Genomic DNA, 17,970 nt, shown 5'->3' with positions numbered 1-17,970 from the left:
GAGGGGAATAGGATCTGCACCGCAGTGCTGTGATCTGCGTCCCGTCCCACGTCTTAAGCCCTATTCCCTGGCTCCTTTTAAAAACTGTGGCAGGATCTCACTTGATCTCTGACCCCTGCCTGCCATCCCCCCCTCTTCACTTGCTTTCCTGCTGTGCGCCCCAGAAATGGAGCAGCAGTGGAACCTGGGGTCCTGACACAGACTGTGCACTCCCAGGCCCAGGTTGAGGCAGGGCAGGGAGGAAGGCCATGTAGTTCCCTGGCATCTGTGGACTGAGTCCCTCCCTGGGTGACCAGGAGACAGGCACAGATCTCTAGAGAGGTGGCGGGCAGAGTGTGAGCACAGAGAGGAGGGAAGGAGAGGAGCAGGTACGGTGACAGAGCTGGAGATGGAGGAGCTGAGTGGGAAGATGGTGAGAGAGATGTGGAGACAGTGACATGGTGACAGAGGGCTCTACAGCAGGGCCTCAGGCGGGAGGCAGCCAAGGCTGGAGTGCAGCCAGCGCCCCTGCCTTACCCTGTGACTCCGGGTGTGAGGTCCCCAATGCGGGTGCTCTCTCACCCGCCTAGTCCTGGGCCGCTCCCGCCATTCCTCAGGCTCCCTCCACCCCAACTCTAATAGAAAACAGAAGCCCCAGCAGCACTGAAATGTAAACAATGGTGTGGGAGATGGCAAGGAGGGATGACAGGCAAACCCTGGCCACCTCTAAGCAAGTGGTGTAGCATGCCGTGAGGGGAAACACAGCCACCCCCCCATCCTTCCGGAACCAGAATTGCTGCCGACAGTGAAGGGCTATGATGCCAGGCCGGGAAGAGACAGCTCCCAGGGCCAGCTGGGCCCACCCTGAAGGGGTTTGACCCTGGGGCGCTATGTCCAGGGACTCTGGCTCTCCTTCTGAGGAGGACTGACAGGTTCGCAACCAAGCAGAAGTGACCCACGTCCCCACTAAGGCCCCTGAAAATCTACTTGTTTTTGACCTGGAAGGACCACCAGGAGCAAAAACAGCTTCCGTGACCGCTCTGCATGCCCCCAAGGCCCCGAGGCAGACGGGGCAAGATGCCTCCCCATCTACACACGGCCTCTGCACCACCCCAGCACTCCCCGACTCACGCGTGTGCCCCACAAGCCTCTGGCTCATGAGAAATAGCCTGGAGTGGGATGAAGCACCCGGCTGGGCTGGTGTATCATAGAAGGGAAACTGAGGCAGGAGAGGACACAGGGGGTGTCCTGGGGACCAGCATCTAGTGAGAGACCTAAGGGAGAGTCCTGGCTCCCTCGCTTCCTGCTGTGTGACCTGCAGGTCAGCAACTGGGGCCTCCTCGCCTCCCTCACTGGTCCTGAATGCAAACCCCAGGAGAGGACTTGCCCTGAGTGGGGCCGGTGACTCACAGCGCTGTGGGGGTCAATTTTGGGGCGCTCCATGGCAATGGTGATGCAGTTAAGGAAGATGATGACGAGGACCACGTGGTCGAACATCTTGTGGGTGATGATCCGGTGACACAGGAGGCGGAACCTGCCCCGGCACAGAGGCAACAGCTGAGAAGAGAGAGGCACCGCCCACAGCCCCTACCCTTCCAGAGCCTTCCCAGCTAAGGCCACCCCGCTCACACCCCCAGGCAGGGTGCCACTCTTCAACTCCCTGATAGCATCACCAGGGGTAATTTCCCGTGAGAAGAGGTCGGGACACAGGTCAGACCCCTGCCCTGTCACTTACCTGGACTGAGGAGGGAAGATGTAGGCTGACCAGGAGTCTCGCTCAAGGCAGCAAGCAGGGAGTCGGGCTCGGATCCATGCGCGGACCCGTTCCCCTTTGCTCTGCAGAACAAACACTGGAGTATGAGCAGGACCAGGCCTCCAGGTTCCCCGGCTCCTTCCTCAGCAGCGTCAGGACCCTCACTCCTTGTCTACCCTCTCCCACCTGGGGCCCAGGCTCTGCCCTGCCTCTCTTCCTTTATTCCTAAAGCCACACTCCTCATCTCCCTGTCAACCTTGCCAGGCCCCCTCCTCATCCCTGAGGACTCCTTGCCTCTCCATCTCCTCCCTCTCCTCCCCTGCATCCCCAACTCTGCTCTCCCCAGTCCCCACCCCTGCCTGCAGCCCAGCCCCCGCCTGCCCTTCCTGCTGGGCTGGGAAGCAGCATCAGTTATCAGACACTGGCCCCACACATCTGTCTGTTCAGAGACACACCTGAGCTGAGGAGACACCGGGCCTACTCTTCACGTGCTAACACTGAGGTCACTGCACCCCATCCCCGGGGGGAATGGTGGTGGTGAGGGGGTTGGGGGAGGGGCACATGGGTATGGAAGAAGTGGGAAGTCAAGGCTTGTGATGAGGTTGAGATGAGAAAGGGGGATGGGGGGCATCAGTTTCTAGAGATGAGCGATGGGTCTTTCTGAGTCACAGGGGGAGGGCCATGAAAGATTCATACACATCTGCCCAAAATCATTCATATCCACCAAGGGTGGCAGAGCCGCAGCCCCAGGCATAGGCATGACAAGGATCTGGGGTTTGGCAAGGCGGGCAGAGGGAGAAAAGGGACTGTTTGGAGTGCGATTTCCAGGTGCCCCTTGATATCCTCTGGGCTTGGAATGGTAACTCCCTCGCACCCTGCCGGGCCAGGCACAGCTCCCCTCTTTCAAGGTCAGGGGCGAGGGGTCACTGTGCCCACAGGGGCCTCACCAGGTTGCCCTCGTCATCCGCGTCATCCCCATCCAGTGGGGGGTCGTCAGGCCGCAGGGCCCGGGCCAGGCGCCCCGAAGCCGACTTGCCATTGCAGTCCTGGTGCTCAGAAGCAGAGCCTCGGCCACTGGCAGTGCGGTGCAGCCCTGGCACCTGCAGTGTGTCTGGCAGGTCAAAGGAACTCTTGGCCTCCCGCTCCAGGGACTCTCTGTGGCGACGGTCGCTGCCCGCGGGGCTGGCCCGCTCCTCCTCCGAGCTCTCCTCCTCATCCTGGCTCTCCTGGCCTTCTCCCGACAACAGGGACCGCCGCTCCCCACTTGGGCTTCTCCGCTTCAGGCTGGGGGCACGGCCGAGGCTGTTCCGGCTGGAGCGCCTGCTGGTCCAGCTGCTTGCAGCGCTCCAGGGGCTGTGCGGGGAGCTGCGGGCGCTGGGCTGTGGGTGAGCAGGGGAGGAGTGGTCTCAGGCAGGGCTGAGCAGCCCTGTCCTCTCATGTGCACCTGGTCTCCTGGGAGCCTCACTGGCATCACATCAAGTGTAGGGGTGTGAGCAGGAGCTCTGGACTCTGATGCCCGTGTTCAGATCCTGGCTCACCCCAAACAACTGAGTGACCTGGGGCAAATTATTAAGCCTCTCTGTGCATCTGTTTCTCATCTGTAAAATAGATATGGGAATAGAGCTCATTCCTCATTTAGTTGGTAAGAGAAGTGTTATAATCAGCTCATGGGCAGTATATATAATGGGGTGAAGAAACGCAACTCAACAGCAAAAAATTAACCCAATCTAAAAAATGGGCAAAGGGCCTGAATAGACATTCCTCAAAAGGAGATACAGGGCCGGGCACTGTGGCTTACACTAGTAATCCCAGCACATTGGGAGGCCAAGGCGGGCAGATGACCTGAGGCCAGGCGTTCGAGACCAGCCTGGCCAATGTGATGAAACCCCATTAGTTGGGCGTGGTGGTGCATGCCTGTAATCCCAGCTACTCGGGAGGCTGAGGCAGGACAATCGCTTGAACCTAGAAGGCAGAGGTTGCAGTGAACTGTTGCACTCCAGCCTGGTGACAGAGCAAAACTCCATCTCAAAAAAAAAAAAAGGAGACACAGATGGCCAACAGGTATATGAAGAAATGCTCAATGTCACTAATCACCAGGGAAATGCAAATTAAAACCACAGTGAGTTATCTCACACCTGTTGGATTGGCTACTATGAACGTGATGAAAGACAGCAAGTGCTGGTGAGGATGTAGAGGAAAGGGAACCTTCGTGTCCTGTTGGTGGAAATGTAAATTAGTACGGCCATTATGGAAAACAGTTTGCAGGTTCCTCAAAAACCTAAAAATAGAGTTGCCATATGACCTAGCAATTCCATCACTGGGTATTTATCCAAAGGATTTGAAATCAGTATGTGGACGAGATATGGACACTCCTATCTTCATTTCAGCATTATTAGCAATAGCCAATATATGGAATCAACCTAAGTATCCATCAATGGAAGACTGGATAAAGAAAATATGGGCCAGGCGCAGTGGCTCATGCCTGTAATCCCAGCACTTTGGGAGGCCAAGCCAGGCAGATCACTTGAGGCCAGGTATTTGAGACCAGCCTGGCCAACATGGTGAAACCCCATCTCTACTAAAAATAGAAAAAATCAGCCAGGAATGGTGGCACATGCCTATAATCCCAGCTAATCAGGAGGCTGAGGCAGGAGAATCGCTTGAATCTGGGAGGCAGAGGTTGCATGCAGTGAGCTGAGATCGCGCCACTGCACTCCAGCCTGGGCGACAGAGCAGAAAGGAAAGAAAAGAAAGAAAATATGGCATACATGCACTGTGGAATACTATTCAGCCTTAAAAAAGAAGACTGTCATTTGTGACAACACGGATGAACTGGAGGACATTATGCTAAGTGAAATACACAAGGCACAGAAAGACAAATAAATACCATATGATCTCACTTATATGTGAAATTCAAAAAAATTGAACTCACAGAAGTAGAGAGCAGAATGGTGATTAGCAGAGGCTGGGGTTGGGAGGGGTAAGGATGGGGCCAATGGGGAAGGCTTAGCCAAAGGATACAAAGTTTCAGTTGGACAGGAGAAATCATTTTCGAGATTTATTGCACAGCATGATGGTTATAGTCAATAATAAGGTAATGTATATTTCAAAATTGCTAAGAGAGTAGATTTTTAAATGTTCACACCACACACAAAAACATAAGTATGTGAAGTGATGCATATGCTAATTAGCTTGATGTAATCATCCCATAATGTATGCATATATCAAAACGTCACATTGTGCCCCATAAATATATATGATTAGTATTCGTCAATTAAAAGTGAAATTTTAAAAATTAAAAATAAATAAAATCACGAGAGCATGGCACCAACACTAGCCTCCCGGATTAAAATGCTGGCTCTGCCATTCCCTTCTGCAATCTAAAGCTCAAGCCCCCTCTGTAAAATGGGAATCGTTGTGGTATCTACCTCCCAGGGTTGCTGTGAGGATTAAATGCATTTAAAATGCTTCGGAGTAGTGTTTAGAAGAGTGTCTGGCACATAATCAGTACCTAGATGAGGGTCTGCTACTATTATTATTCGGTCTTGAGGAGGTAGGGACACCCCACCCCCATTTTACAGAAGCAGCTCAGAGAGGTCGTGTCTTGCCCAAGGTCACTCAGCTAGGGAACAGAACAGGTCAGCTTAGGCCCTGTTCTTTCATCCCCCAGACTAGGGCTCCTTCCCTGGCTTGCATCACCGGCTCGGACTCCCCAGGGGCTTGTCCAGGCACACCCAGACCCCGTCCAGCCCATGGGGCAGGGGCTATGCCCTTGGACCCGCCTGCCTCCATCCTCTCTTCCTCCTGTCCTCCTTGGAATATCTCCCATGGTCAGGGTACCCACATGCACCCCCTACCGGTGACTTCATCTCGTGGGCCGCCCCGGGCTCCGCCGACCCGCTGCTGCTGGTGCGGCGCGACATAGGGCCCAGCGCCTCGCCCAGGCCCGTGCTGGTGCTCTTGGGCAGCGACATGGGTGTGGCGGCCGTGTGGATGATGAGAGGCGGCAGCAGGCTCTTCCGTAGCTCTGGGTGCTCTCCCAGGGACACCACTGCAGGGCGACAGAGGGAGAGATCCCGAGTCCACTCAGGGCTGGCCCAGGGCCCAAAGCCATACGTACCCCAGGATAGGTACTCACGGGCCAAGCACTTCTTCCTGTCCCCATCACCATCCAGGCTGGGTGAGAAGAAATCGGCCTCTGATTCGGACTTGTTGGCATCTCCCTAGGGCAGGGAAGCAGCGGACCATTAGGAATCGGGCCAGGCTGGGGAGGTTGGGATGGACCGGGCCTCCCTCTCTTCACACACACACACCACATATAGGCCACAGGAACCAGCAACCACGGCACGAGGCATGCACCGGCGCAGGCCAGACCCCCCAGGCTTAGGGCCCAAGGCTTCCCAGGGCCCCACCACCTCTGCCTCTCCAGCCACAACTCAGAAAAGGCCACGTCTTATGTGAGCCCACAGCACAACCAGCCTGGATGAACGGTCACCAAGGTTGGCTGCGGAGAGAAGGGGGAGCTAGGTGGTGGGTGGCACAGGCCAGAGGGGGCTGGGGTCCTGGGGACCTGAGTGAAGTGGTCACTAGAGCCTCTCTTGCAAAAGTCCACTCGAGGCCCTTTGCTTTCTCTCCACAGCTCCCCTCCCCTGAGCCTCAGACTCGAGGACCCTGGAAGGAAATTGAAAGACCCCAGACAGAGCAGCTCAGCCCGAGGACACCACTTCAGTCCCTCAGTGTCTTCCCTTCATCTTCCCCAAGTCCCAGCCCCCTCCCCTGGCCCCATTTTTACCTCTCTCCCTGTCTCTGGGACAGTTTTTTCTTTCTTCTTAGCAGGTCAGTAGGTTCCCCAGTAATTACACACTTCTCCTTAAGAAGTTATTAAAAAATACTTGATTGCTACTTTTGATAAGGACATAAATATTGGGTAATTGGCATCTCAGGGGATCATTTTCATTAACTCAGTTTACAGCCCTAACGAGGCCTTTAATTATCAAGTGGGATCTCCAGGGGCCTGCTCGGGATATGCAGCACCATGGGGTCCCACAGGAATGTTGGCTTTGCCCCGAATTCTGGTGCCAGGGCAGGGAACATTAGAGCACAGGCTCATCATGGGGCCAGAGGGGGAGCCAGCCCTGAGAGTGCCAGCTGGACCTAACTGGGTGATGAAGGGGCCAAAGGCTCAGAGTGATTTAAAATATTGGTACATTTTGGCAAGAGCCACATCCCATCCCCACATCCTCCAAGGACTTGTCCTGAGCTGAGGCAGCTTGCGGGGTCTCCAACAGGGGCCTGGGGCAAGGGGTGAAGGGGTGGGAGATGGGGGAGTATGGTCTATGGCCACAGATCTTGACTCCACTGAAGCCGGACGTCTGGGACTCCTCCGGGACCTCAGCACAGGCACGCACACACAGGGTGCCCCACACATGGGGTGCCGCACACACGTGCACACAGAGGATTCTAAGTCCCTTCCTTCTCCGGCCCATCCACCGGTCTGGCAGGGATGGAGATGGTGCCCTTGGCGGGTTGATGGGGACAGAGGCAAGGAGGTACCTCCCTTCCGTGTCCTCAAGGGGGAAGGGACTTAAAATCGAAGCAAACCTCACAACACCAACGACCATCACGGCTATGACAGGTTGCACAGCAGCGGAGCGTGAACACGAGCACAGAGACACGGAGGTGGAGTGGAGGGGCACGGGGCACGGGAGGCATGCCGGCTCATGATCGCGTACCTACCCCCTGGGAGTCGACAGGCAGCTGAATACAGCTTAACTGTCCACTCGCATCTTCCCGTTTGCTGATTTCCTACAGGGAAAGGGGAAGGCAGGGGAGGGCCGCTGGTCACAGGCGCTCGGGCCTTCAGATATCAGCAGTGTCGAGAGAGGATGAAGAAAAGGAGGGGCGCAAACCCCACAGCAGGGGAAATGAGAGACACGGGGAATGGGGGCAGAGAGGGGATAGAACAGCCTTCCAGAATTCAACTACAGGCCCTCAGGCCAGAATGAATCTGAAGGGTGAGGGCAGAGGCCAAAAAGATGGGGACAAGGGCAGGAAAGAATCAAGTCCCCCCATAATCCTAATAATAACAGCCACCATTCATGAAGGGTGTGCCTGGCATGGGAAACTACCTCCTTAACACCAGCTGGCTTCCTTGCAAGGTAGGAAGTAGGTTCCAGGATCACCATCTTACACAGGAGAAACTCGAGATTTGGAGAAGTTGAGAAAACTGCCCCAAATCATACAGAGTAAGAGGTGGATCTGGGCCTGGAACCCGAGTCTGTGGCTCAGAACACCCCTCTCCTCTCACTGGCTCGGAGGCAGTGGGCTTGGGAAATGAGTAGGAAGCAGGGAAAGGAATGGACAAAAGTCAGAGTCAACACAGAGCCAAGTCAGGCCTCATAACATCTCATGCTCTCGGCTTAAGTCCCTTCAGATCAGAATAGATCCAGCTGCCCCATTTGAGATGGGATGTGACAAGTAACGCTGAGATGATGGCTCTGATGTTGTTTAGTATTAATTAATGGTCTCACACAGGGCCTGCTGCCTGTTCATTTAATTAAGTGTGTGAATGATAAACACACAGGGATTCAGGGCGCTGCCCCCTGCAAGTCAGGAAATCACCAGCCAAGCAGGCTGTGTCCCTGGACCACCCCCTCCTAGCTCCTGGCAGGGTAGCAAGGCCAGCAGGGGGGCTACCCTTGAGGCCTCCTGCTGGGGAATCCCACCAAAATGCGGCAGCCACTTCCTCTGCCAAGGTGGGTTGTCTTATTTGTCAAAATAAAAACAAAAATCCCAGGCTATCAAAACAGCAAAACCAGACTCCCCTGCCAGACCGTGGGGCCCCCTGAAACCTTACCCAGGAGAGGGCAGGGGCCTTGGAGGTGTCCAGGCCATGGGCATCGAAGGACACTCCCCACCCCTGCCCACCACGTGAAGGACAGTGGAGCAACTGGCCCAGCCCCTCCCATGGGCACTCCGAGGCCACAGTTTCTGTCCACTCCCATGGAGAGGGGATGTTCTTAAAATCCTTTCTGCATCCCACCCCAGGCCTGAAGCATCACAGCCCAAGACGCCGCATCCTGAGTGAGATCCTCCTTGCAAAGGTCCTGACACTGCAAAGGTTGGGGAGGGTGTGGCTGCCCGGGCCTTGTTGAGCCCTCACACTGGGGCAGCTCCCAGGCCCCCAGCAGGGCCAGAGTGACCAGGCTGCCCCAGGGCCATGCTGCTCTCATTCCCACACTCCAGCTTTGCTGTTGCCTAGCAACCAGGCCGCTGGGCTGCACTCCAGTTAACAAGGTGTTTACTGAAAGGGCCGAGTGCTGGGGAGGGGCCATCTGTGCTGGGCACCTGCAGACCGCCTTGGCGGCTGAGTGGCAGAGGAGGGGAGGGGAATAGGCTCGTGGTGTTTTCCATTTCCCTCCACAGAGCTGCACGGGAATTTTTCTGAGGGAACCATGGCTGGCAGGAGCGGCCTTTGGAAGGGGCCAGGAGGCTCGGTCCTCACTCAGCTCCTCCTCTTATAGGCCCTGAGCAGCAGCAGAGTGAGTCTACCGGCTCTTGTGGGAGCATTGTGGTGCTCCTTAATTCTTCAGGCCTCAGGGAACCCCCAAATTAGTGTCCCATTCCAGGAAGCATACTGGCGTCCCTCCCTTCCTGCAAGAGTCACAGCCATCACCAAAGCCTTCCCCACCAGCTGCCCTGGCTGCCCCATAGCGGGGAGGAAATGCGGTAACCGATAACTACAGACTGAAAACGGTAGCAGGGAGAAAGGCCAGTGTGGGACAGATACGCTGCACCCCACCAACCCAGCCGGCCTACAGGGAAAAGCCCTCCCTTGCAAGACTGGGAAAGAGTCGGAAAATAGATTTTTGTTTTTCCACCGTGTGCTGGGTATTTATAGACCAGGCCGCAGCGGGAGTTTCCATCCGGGTCACCGGGAGAGAACTGGACCAAGAGCTTCTCCAGACCCAACCTGCAGCATTTCTAGGTTGGGTCAAACTGCCCTGTTTGAGGCCCCAGCAAGCTGGGGTGGGTCTAGGGGCTTGGGTGGGAAGAGAGGCAGAGCTGAGGGAGAGGAGGGGGTGCAGCCCTTTGGGCAGAGGCTGCTTGCTGACACGGCAAGGGCAGGATCGATGTAAATCAATATTAATTGATGACGCTGCCTGTGACGAAGGTGATGGAGCCTGGGCTGGAAATAGGACGCTCATCTCTGCCATGCCCGTAGCTAATTGGGCTCATTTCTCACCCTGGGCAGCTAAGCCCTGCCCTGGTCTTAGTGGCATCTTCATCTGCTCAGTCAGAGCTCAGATGACTTGCACACAAGCTTCCTGCACCCCTCGGCTCAGAGGAGTCCTCTCCAGGCGTTCCATAGAGCACTGTGCTCAGGAGCCCAGCTGAACCACAGGCAGACACTTATCTGGTCTGCCTCTCTGGGGAAGGGGTCTAGCCAACTCCGAAACAGATGTCTACTCAGTAGCTAAGCTTTGGCGGAGGAACCCCACACAACCATCCTGTGTCCCATGTGACAAGGGGCTGCATGAGACCCGGAGCCTCCCATCCCTGGTCCACCCTGGCTTAGTCTAAGAGGCGCTTCCTGTGGGACCTCTCCTAGGCCCCCAAAGTTGGCAGCAGAGGGAGGAGGCTCATGACAGGCAGCCCATCGGAAGTGGGACTGCTGTGGGCAGGGTGAGGTGGGCAGGGCAGCGGGTTACCTCCGCCTGGAAGCCCTCCACCAGAATGGCGACCAGCAAATTGAAGAGCACGTAGTTGCCGAAGGTCATGAGGGCGATGAAGTAAAGGGCTGCCCAGGATGACGTGGAGGCCATACCATTGTACAGGACTTTGTTCCAGTCCTCCTGGGTCAGGATCTGTGGGCAGAGGACAGGAGTCAGGGCCTATACTAGCAGCACCTGACGGCCCCTGTCCACGCCCTGCCCTGTTACCCTCGCACCTGAAAGACAGTGACGATGGCCCAAAGCAAGGAGTCAAAGTTCTTCCGGTCTGGCAGGGTGTCCCCATCCCGCTCAGAGGCAAACTTGCAGCCGAAGAGATGCATGCCCAGGATGCTGTGGGCACAAGGGGGTCACAAGCTAGGGGTCAGAGCCCAGTGCTCCCCACCCCTCAGGCCCTCCTGCCCCCAGCCGGGCCAGTCTCTCAGCCGGCACGGTGCCACGCCGCCCTCACCTGAAGATGAAGATGAAGAGCATGAGCAGCATGCAGAAGGTGGCCACGTTGTCCATGGTCTTCATGAGCACCACCAGCTGCCGCTGCAGCGCCGGCAGGAAGCGCACCAGCTTCAGCACGCGCATCAGGCGGAAGGTCCGCAGCACCGACAGGCCGCCCCCCTGCTGGCCCACAATCTCCCACACGCTGCAAAAGGGGCAGGCAGCCTGAGCCCCCTGCACCTTCACTCTTTCCCCCTACTTCCTCGGAGAGGACTCAGTAGCACCCAAGGGCCTGGCTGAGCGGGCACATCAAGAGAAAATGGGGCACAGGTGGGCACCCAGACCTCCAAGCAGGAGCCTCCGAGATAGTGAGGATTTGGGTGACAGCCCAGCCCCCTCTGCCCTCTCATCCCTGCCAGAGATCACATCCTGGCAGCAGACAGCCCCCTCCCTAAATTTGGCCAATGCAACTGCATCAAGTTATGGAATATTTGCTTTGTTCTCTTCTAATGAAATCTAAAGCCAATTCCAAAAGCAATAAAGTGGTTCTCCTGGCCCCAGGCCTGGGGAGGAAGGAGCATTTTCCCAAGGTCTTGGAAACCCTAAAGCAAGTTGCTGGTGTCTGAGATGATTTCCAAGCACTTTTCGAGCCGGGCAGCTGGCTGGGCCTCGTACTTCTTCCAACTCCTCTCTAAAGCCAATCCCCAACCCTCGCCCATCCCAGGCCTGGGTGGAGTCAAGGACAAGAGGTAGGAGTGGGGAGAGGAGACTGAAGAGGGGCCTGGGCAATGAAGAGGTGAGCCCAAGGTCCACATGAGCAAGGTAGGGCCAAGAGAGAGATGGAGGGAGCATGAGGACACAGACAGCCCCCCACCTAGGGGGAATGGCAGATCCTGTGGGGTCAGTGGGGCCTGACTCCAGACCCCTCCATCCCAGGGGAAGAGGTGGCATTGCCCCTGGCCCCAAGCCACCCCTGCTGGCATTCCTCAAGTGAGAGTCAGTGGCGGGGCGCAGTCATACCTGATGACCACAATGACACCATCGAAGATGTTGTAGGGATTCTTGATGTAGCCAAAGGGACCATACACGAGCAGCTTCAGCAGCATCTCCAGGGCAAAGAGGCTGGTGAAGACGATGTTGCTGATTTCTAGGGCGTTGGTAAGCTCCTCGGGCTGCAGGGCAGGGTGGGATGTGAGGCAGCTGGTTTATTCCCGGGCCCCTCGACCCAGTCCTCCAAACATGGGACACCAGGGAGAGGAGGAGCAGGAACAGCAAGCTTGTGTGGAGGGGTTGCTGGATGCTCAAGCCCATGGGGAGGACCCTGCCCCAAAGGCTCCAGGAGGAAATGCACCCAGAGGCAGGGGCTCCAGGAAAGGGCCACGTGAAACGCATAGCTGCAGCCATTCCCCAGCTCTGGGTCTCAGATTCAGGGGCCGCAGGCTTAACGGGAGGCCTGTGCTGTGGGTTCCGCCCTATCTCCTGCTGGGAGCTGCATGTCCCATCTTGACCTAGGCTACAGTGTCAGCCTAGCGGGCCCAGGTCAGCAGCACGACAATGCTGGCGGATGTCAGAGGGTGATTGCCAAGGCCTCACAGACACACCCGGTCACGAAGCCCCACACAACGTCACACGTATTCCACAATTACTCTGTGGACTTGGCAGCCTTCTTTTGGACAACAGCTGGCTACTCTTGCTTCCTTCCAGACACACACACACACACACACAGAGAAATGCACACATTCCCAGTTGCACACATGGTGATAGGCAGAATGGAGACACCCAGACACCCAGGAAGGATTATCACAGTTTAGGAGACACCTGGAGCCTCAGCCTGAGCCCGGGACAACCTATCCTATCACTCACTGTGTGACCTTCAGCAAGATTCTCAACCTCTCTGGCCAAATGTGAAACACTGGAGGTATTTCCTTTCATGCTCCCTACCCGAATCTGGGATAGGGACCGAGGATGCACCCTAGAGAGTCCTCAGAAGGACTAATGATGAACACTGTCTCATCTGCCATTCCAGATCACTAGTGACCTCGCTTTCAATATGAAGTGCCTAGCAATGCACTAGGCATTAAAGAAGCTGCAAAAACATGCCAGCCACACGCCCGGCCTCCCAGGAGCTCAGTGTCTGCTAGAAACACGTACACACACAAAACAGCTGAATAACCACAACAGGGCTTAAACGCTTCAGTGCCAAAATAAATTATCCAGGCGGCAAGTCTGGGAGTTCAGGGGAGAAAAGGTGAGGGGTGAACACACAGAGAAAGGCTTAGTTGGGAGAAACACACAGAGAAAGGCAGCACTTGAACGCCTGAGGGCTTGTGGAGTCTCCCCAGGCAAGGGCTTGGGTGGGGTGGCACAGGGTGGGGGGACCAGGAGCAACCTAAGCCTGATTCTGGTTGAAGAAGGGAGGGGTGTGGCCAGGCAGAGGGCTGGGGAAGCAAGAAGAGATATGGTTGGCTCAATGGACCCCACTGTCCACCTGATGGATGTCTGGACAGACTAGGTGTCTGGCCTGGAGGGCAGAGGCCAAGTTCATAGTAGGTGCTCAAAAAGTTTGGGTTAATGAAACAATCAAATGAGGCCCTCATTCCCTCAGACGCCTCTCCTTGCTTCTCACTGCCTCATCTGGCCAGCTGCCCAACCAAGCCTGCAGCCAGGCCTGGGGACAACCAAATGTATCCTAATGGCCCTAGTTTGTGCGGCCAGCTTGGGTGGGAGGTGGAGAGACTCGGAACAAGGGGCTTCTGACCAGCAGGTGAGGGGCATTTGGGGGCCTCAGGGTCAACAGCCACTCAGAGGGAGATAGGCTTTCAGACCGTACAAAGACAGGCCTGGGGGCAGAGCCAGGGCCAGCAGGCAGGCAGAGAGCCAGCTGTACAGAGGGGGGAGTGGCTGTCATGGGGGTCGGTATGGCATGGAGCCTGTTGCTCCAGCAGATCCCAAGTAAGTCGTTGCTCCATGGATTGTGAGTGGAGGCACTGCCACCTGACCTGGTTAGCCAGGTCACACAGGGCCATTAAGTGTCTCCAGCGTGAGCACAGTACGGGAGGTGGGGTGGGGCCGGGATCAATGCACATAAAGCCCTGGGCTCAGACCCCACCTGCCCAAGTGGATCCCCTCTCTGTGCTTCCAAGTCCGGTCTGCCAGGGAGCAGGAGTCGGCGAACCCTCCTCCCTGTCACTCTGCCACTTGCTGTGTTTTCGGGCCCTGGATTAGATTAAAATGAACATGGACCACACAGGTATGATGTTTTACGGGTTCTCTGGCCCACCATGCACCTCCCCTCATGCCATTCACACAGTAGTCCTGCCATGCTAGTCTCAGAGGAGCAAAAGACGCCAAGAGATGGAGGGTGACCAGTTCAAAGTCACAGGGCAGGAAGAGCTGGAGTGGGGCCCAATCCCACATCCCTCTGACTCCTAGAATATTACACAGTCAGGATTTGGAACCAAGCCACGGTGATGTTAAGGGGCTTGTGAATCCAGACACACAGTGGACTGGATACACAACATGTCTTCTAATGTAGATAAGATTATATTCAAATCAACAGAGCTCTGGGAATAAAGACCAACTCAATGTGAAGACACAGCCGAGGTACACTTATAATGGGCAAATTTCATGGCATATAAACCATACCCCCAAAAAGCTGCTAAAAATAAAAATTAATGAAACATTATTTTAAAAGTTGCTGAAAACACAGTAGCTTTTGATGTCACATATTTACTCAATCAGTGAATTCTAAAAGTCCAACTGCTACTGTGTGTGGAGAAGGAGACTGTTCTCTTCACTCCCCAGTGTTATCAACAGGGCTCTCAGGAGTCTGTACCGACGGCTCGTGGTCACGTGCACACCTCACTCTCCTGCACACCGCCGAGAGGCTCATGGAGAAGGATGATGCTGGGCTCCTGCGAGGCCTGCCGCCCCATAAGGCCTGCCTCATTGGCCCTCGTCAAGGGCGGTGCCAGCAAAGGCTGGAACCCCTCTCTTGCCCAGCCAAGTGGCTCCGGGCCTGGAGAAACAGGGCAGCCTGATGCGGGTGGAAAGGGCCCTGCCTCGCTCTCTCTAGTCTCCCTGCAACACTAAGGGTCAATGCGTCTTCTTCTCCTGGGCCCCGGTATTCCCTCCAGTGAGCCACGGAAAAAAGAGCTCTCCTCCCCCAGATAGCCAGGTCTGTCCAAGTTACTAAATTGGAGGCTGGGAACGATCTGAAAATGCAGGATGAGGACACTGAGACACAATCTTAGCCACAAGGTTGCCCCAGGGACTGGATCTGTAATGACGGTTGAAAAGGGGCAGGGGTGGAGCCAACATCTGCCAGTGCCCACCACAGGCCAACTAGGCTGAAGACCTCCTCCTGGGATTTCATTTCCTCCCTGCTCACAACGAAACGAGGGAGGGCTGTGAGCCTCCTAGACAGTCTGGGAAACTGAGGCTCCGAGGGGTGTGGTGCCTTGATGGAGGTCACACCGCCCTCCTGGAGAGGTGCAGAGCTGGATCCGTTGTGCCTCGCTCTACATCTCTGCCCTCAAGACCCTTTCCACAACGTCACCCCCACCATACACCCAGACAGAGCACAGGCAGAGAGACACAAACCCATCAGGCTGGGGCCAGCCTCCCCTCACTGGCCGTCCCCAGCTGTGGAAGTCCCTTCCCAGGTCTAGCCTGCATCCTTCCTGCTGTTCACAGATGTCAAGGCCCATTGGAGCTTTCTGTGAAATGAGGCCAGGCAGCTTGAGCTTATCCCACCCAGAGGCCCCAGGTCTCTTGTCTGTGCTGATGCAGACTGTAAATCTCCATCTCCCATCTCATAACACCTCCCCTCGGGCTGTCACCTTACAACAGCAGTAAGCTGCTCAGTACTTCCCAGCACAAGGGCTCCCCAAGCCCCATAGCAGCTCCATCAACTAGCTCTAAGTGTGCCCTCTGGGTGCCGAACACTGGTGTTAGAAAGGTACCACCAACTCTGAGACTTTCTTCCTATGTGACCTGGGGCAAGTCCCTTTGCCTCTCAGATCCCCAGCGGCCTCTTCTGTTAAGCAGGGTAACACTACCTCCTGGGAGGCTGCTCTACAGAAGAAAGGAGTGAAAGCCTGTGAGAAACCCCAGCCCAGGGCCAAGCTCACACATGGCAGGACCGATATCTGCAAGGCTGCAACTAAACACCACACTGGGGACAAAACCCAGGAGCCACAGAAGCTCAATCCTGGCTGAGGTCAGTGGGCCAGTGGGGAGGACAGCCCGGGAGGATGTCCACAGAGGGTGTCCCCAGCAGGGGGCAGCAAGGGAAGGGGTATGCAGGGCACACTGCAGAACCAAGAATCAAGTGGTCTGCCCAGATCAAAGGGTGAGAGGGGCTGGTGGGAGAGAAGGCTACAAGGTCGGCAGGGCCAGGTGGAACAGCCTTCCTCTGCTCCCTGACTCCGGCTGGACCTGTCTCTGCCTATCACGATGCCACTGAAGCCCTGGGTGGGTGGGAAGGGAGGGAGGAGATGTGCAAAGCAGTGTATTAAGAAGATTAATCTGGCTGCAGTGGTGGCAGCGTGTGGATGGCTTGGAAGGTAGAGACAGAAACCAATTAGGATACTGCAGCGGTCCAGGCAGGAGGCCTGAGAGTCAGCTCTGGCAGACAGTGATGTGCCTCTTGCAGGGAGGGCATGAGGGGCTGGACAGGCCTGGCCAGAGCTGAGCAGAGGCTTGGACCAGTCACTCCTGCTTTGCCCAAGCCCTACCCCAGCCAGCCGCCATCGCCCCAGCTTCCATCTGCTCCACTGACTCTGAAATCTCTGCTCTTCCATTCAGACTCCTCGGCTTACCTCACCTCTGCTTTTGATGGGCCTTCCTGCTGCTCCCACCCACCCAGGACAGGCTGCAGTGAGGCGGTGAGGGTCACTGGGTCAGTGGGAGGCAAGTCTTCAAGGAGGCGTGGGAAGTCAGAGAACACCTCGGTGGCAGGAGGTTTCCTGGAAATCTCACAGGCCTCATCATGTAGATCATGGTCCTGGTCTTTCCCAGCCCCCTCGAAGCTTTCCAGCTTGGATCCTCCCTCCTGCGCCCTCCTGCCCACTGGGCACACTGCTAGGGCCCCCAGGGCCTCCTAATCAGAGGCAATGCCAAGGAGAGGCTTTAGCTGCAGTCACTGCCTCTCTCCCCTCAGGATAACATTCCTCAGAGTTCATTCTAAGCTTTTTCCCCTCACCAGCACCCCCACTCCCACCTCTCCCGCTGTCATTGGGGTGTAGGTGACATGATCTTTCCCAGCTCCCCAAAGCCCTCGAAAGTAAACACACAAGCTAACTAGGCACAGCACACTCACGGTGCCCACTCAGCTTCAAGACGGCTGGCCCAAGGCCCCTGCTACTTAAAATTCTGGAGCTGTAGCCAGGCGTGGTAGCAGGTGCCCACAGTTCCACCTACTGGGGAGGCTGGGGTGGGAGGATCGCTTGAGTCCAGAAGTTCCAGGCTGTAGTGAGCTATGATCAAGCCACTGCATTCCAGCCCAGGGGGCAGATCAAGATTCTATCTCTTAAAATAAATAAATAATAAAATGCTGGAGCTGCAGCCCCTGTGCCTTGTCCACCTGGACAGCTTCTAGACCATGGTGGGCCGCAGCAGGCCACATAAAGGCTGCCCTTCTGACAAAGACTTCCGAGGGCTCCTGCCCTGCCCAGCCCCAGCCCAGGTAAGTGCCCTTGCCCTCCTCCTCTCCTCTGCAGCTCTGGAAGTGCTGAGTATCGCTTGAGAGAGGCACGAACCTGTGCTGACTGGACAAGTGATTCCCCGCGGGTGGTGGCCCCATGGCTGTCTCATGCCTTTATTCACAGTCCCTGGTTCCTCCCTTCTTAGGTCTCCTCTCTCCCCTAGGAGCTGCCTCAAATATTCTAGACTCTGCTCTACCCCCAACCTGGCCCCTCGTTACAGGCTTATATGGGGGGCTCCATGTCCCTCCTCCAAAGAGCTCTGTGTTGTGCACCCCACTGTCTCTCTTCCTCTCCTGGAAGGGAGCCAGTCGTTCCTCCACCTGCACTTTGATGCTGCACTTTGATGCGCTCCCCCGCCCCACCCCAC

The 17,970-nt window shown here is 56.3% G+C and overlaps 1 protein-coding gene across 1 annotated transcript in view; it reads right to left on the bottom strand.

The window, feature by feature from the left end:
* CACNA1G (calcium channel, voltage-dependent, T type, alpha 1G subunit) overlaps positions 1-17,970 on the bottom strand; it is a 65,924-nt gene that overhangs the window by 24,797 nt on the left and 23,157 nt on the right. The window contains exons 10-19 of the mRNA XM_011959968.1: positions 11,917-12,068; positions 10,916-11,101; positions 10,683-10,797; positions 10,444-10,599; positions 7,469-7,537; positions 5,871-5,955; positions 5,590-5,783; positions 2,680-3,111; positions 1,715-1,815; positions 1,390-1,513 (exon numbers count right to left, since the gene is read on the bottom strand). Of these exons, the coding sequence (XP_011815358.1) occupies positions 1,390-1,513; positions 1,715-1,815; positions 2,680-3,111; positions 5,590-5,783; positions 5,871-5,955; positions 7,469-7,537; positions 10,444-10,599; positions 10,683-10,797; positions 10,916-11,101; positions 11,917-12,068 (1,614 nt within the window). The remainder of the gene's footprint in view (positions 1-1,389; positions 1,514-1,714; positions 1,816-2,679; positions 3,112-5,589; positions 5,784-5,870; positions 5,956-7,468; positions 7,538-10,443; positions 10,600-10,682; positions 10,798-10,915; positions 11,102-11,916; positions 12,069-17,970) is intronic.

This window comes from Colobus angolensis, unplaced genomic scaffold (assembly GCF_000951035.1).
Source record: "Colobus angolensis palliatus isolate OR3802 unplaced genomic scaffold, Cang.pa_1.0 Scaffold50, whole genome shotgun sequence".
Classification (NCBI taxonomy): Eukaryota; Metazoa; Chordata; class Mammalia; order Primates; family Cercopithecidae; genus Colobus; species Colobus angolensis.
Note: the sequence above shows the minus strand (reverse complement) of the source record. Positions and strands in the feature narration are given on the sequence as shown.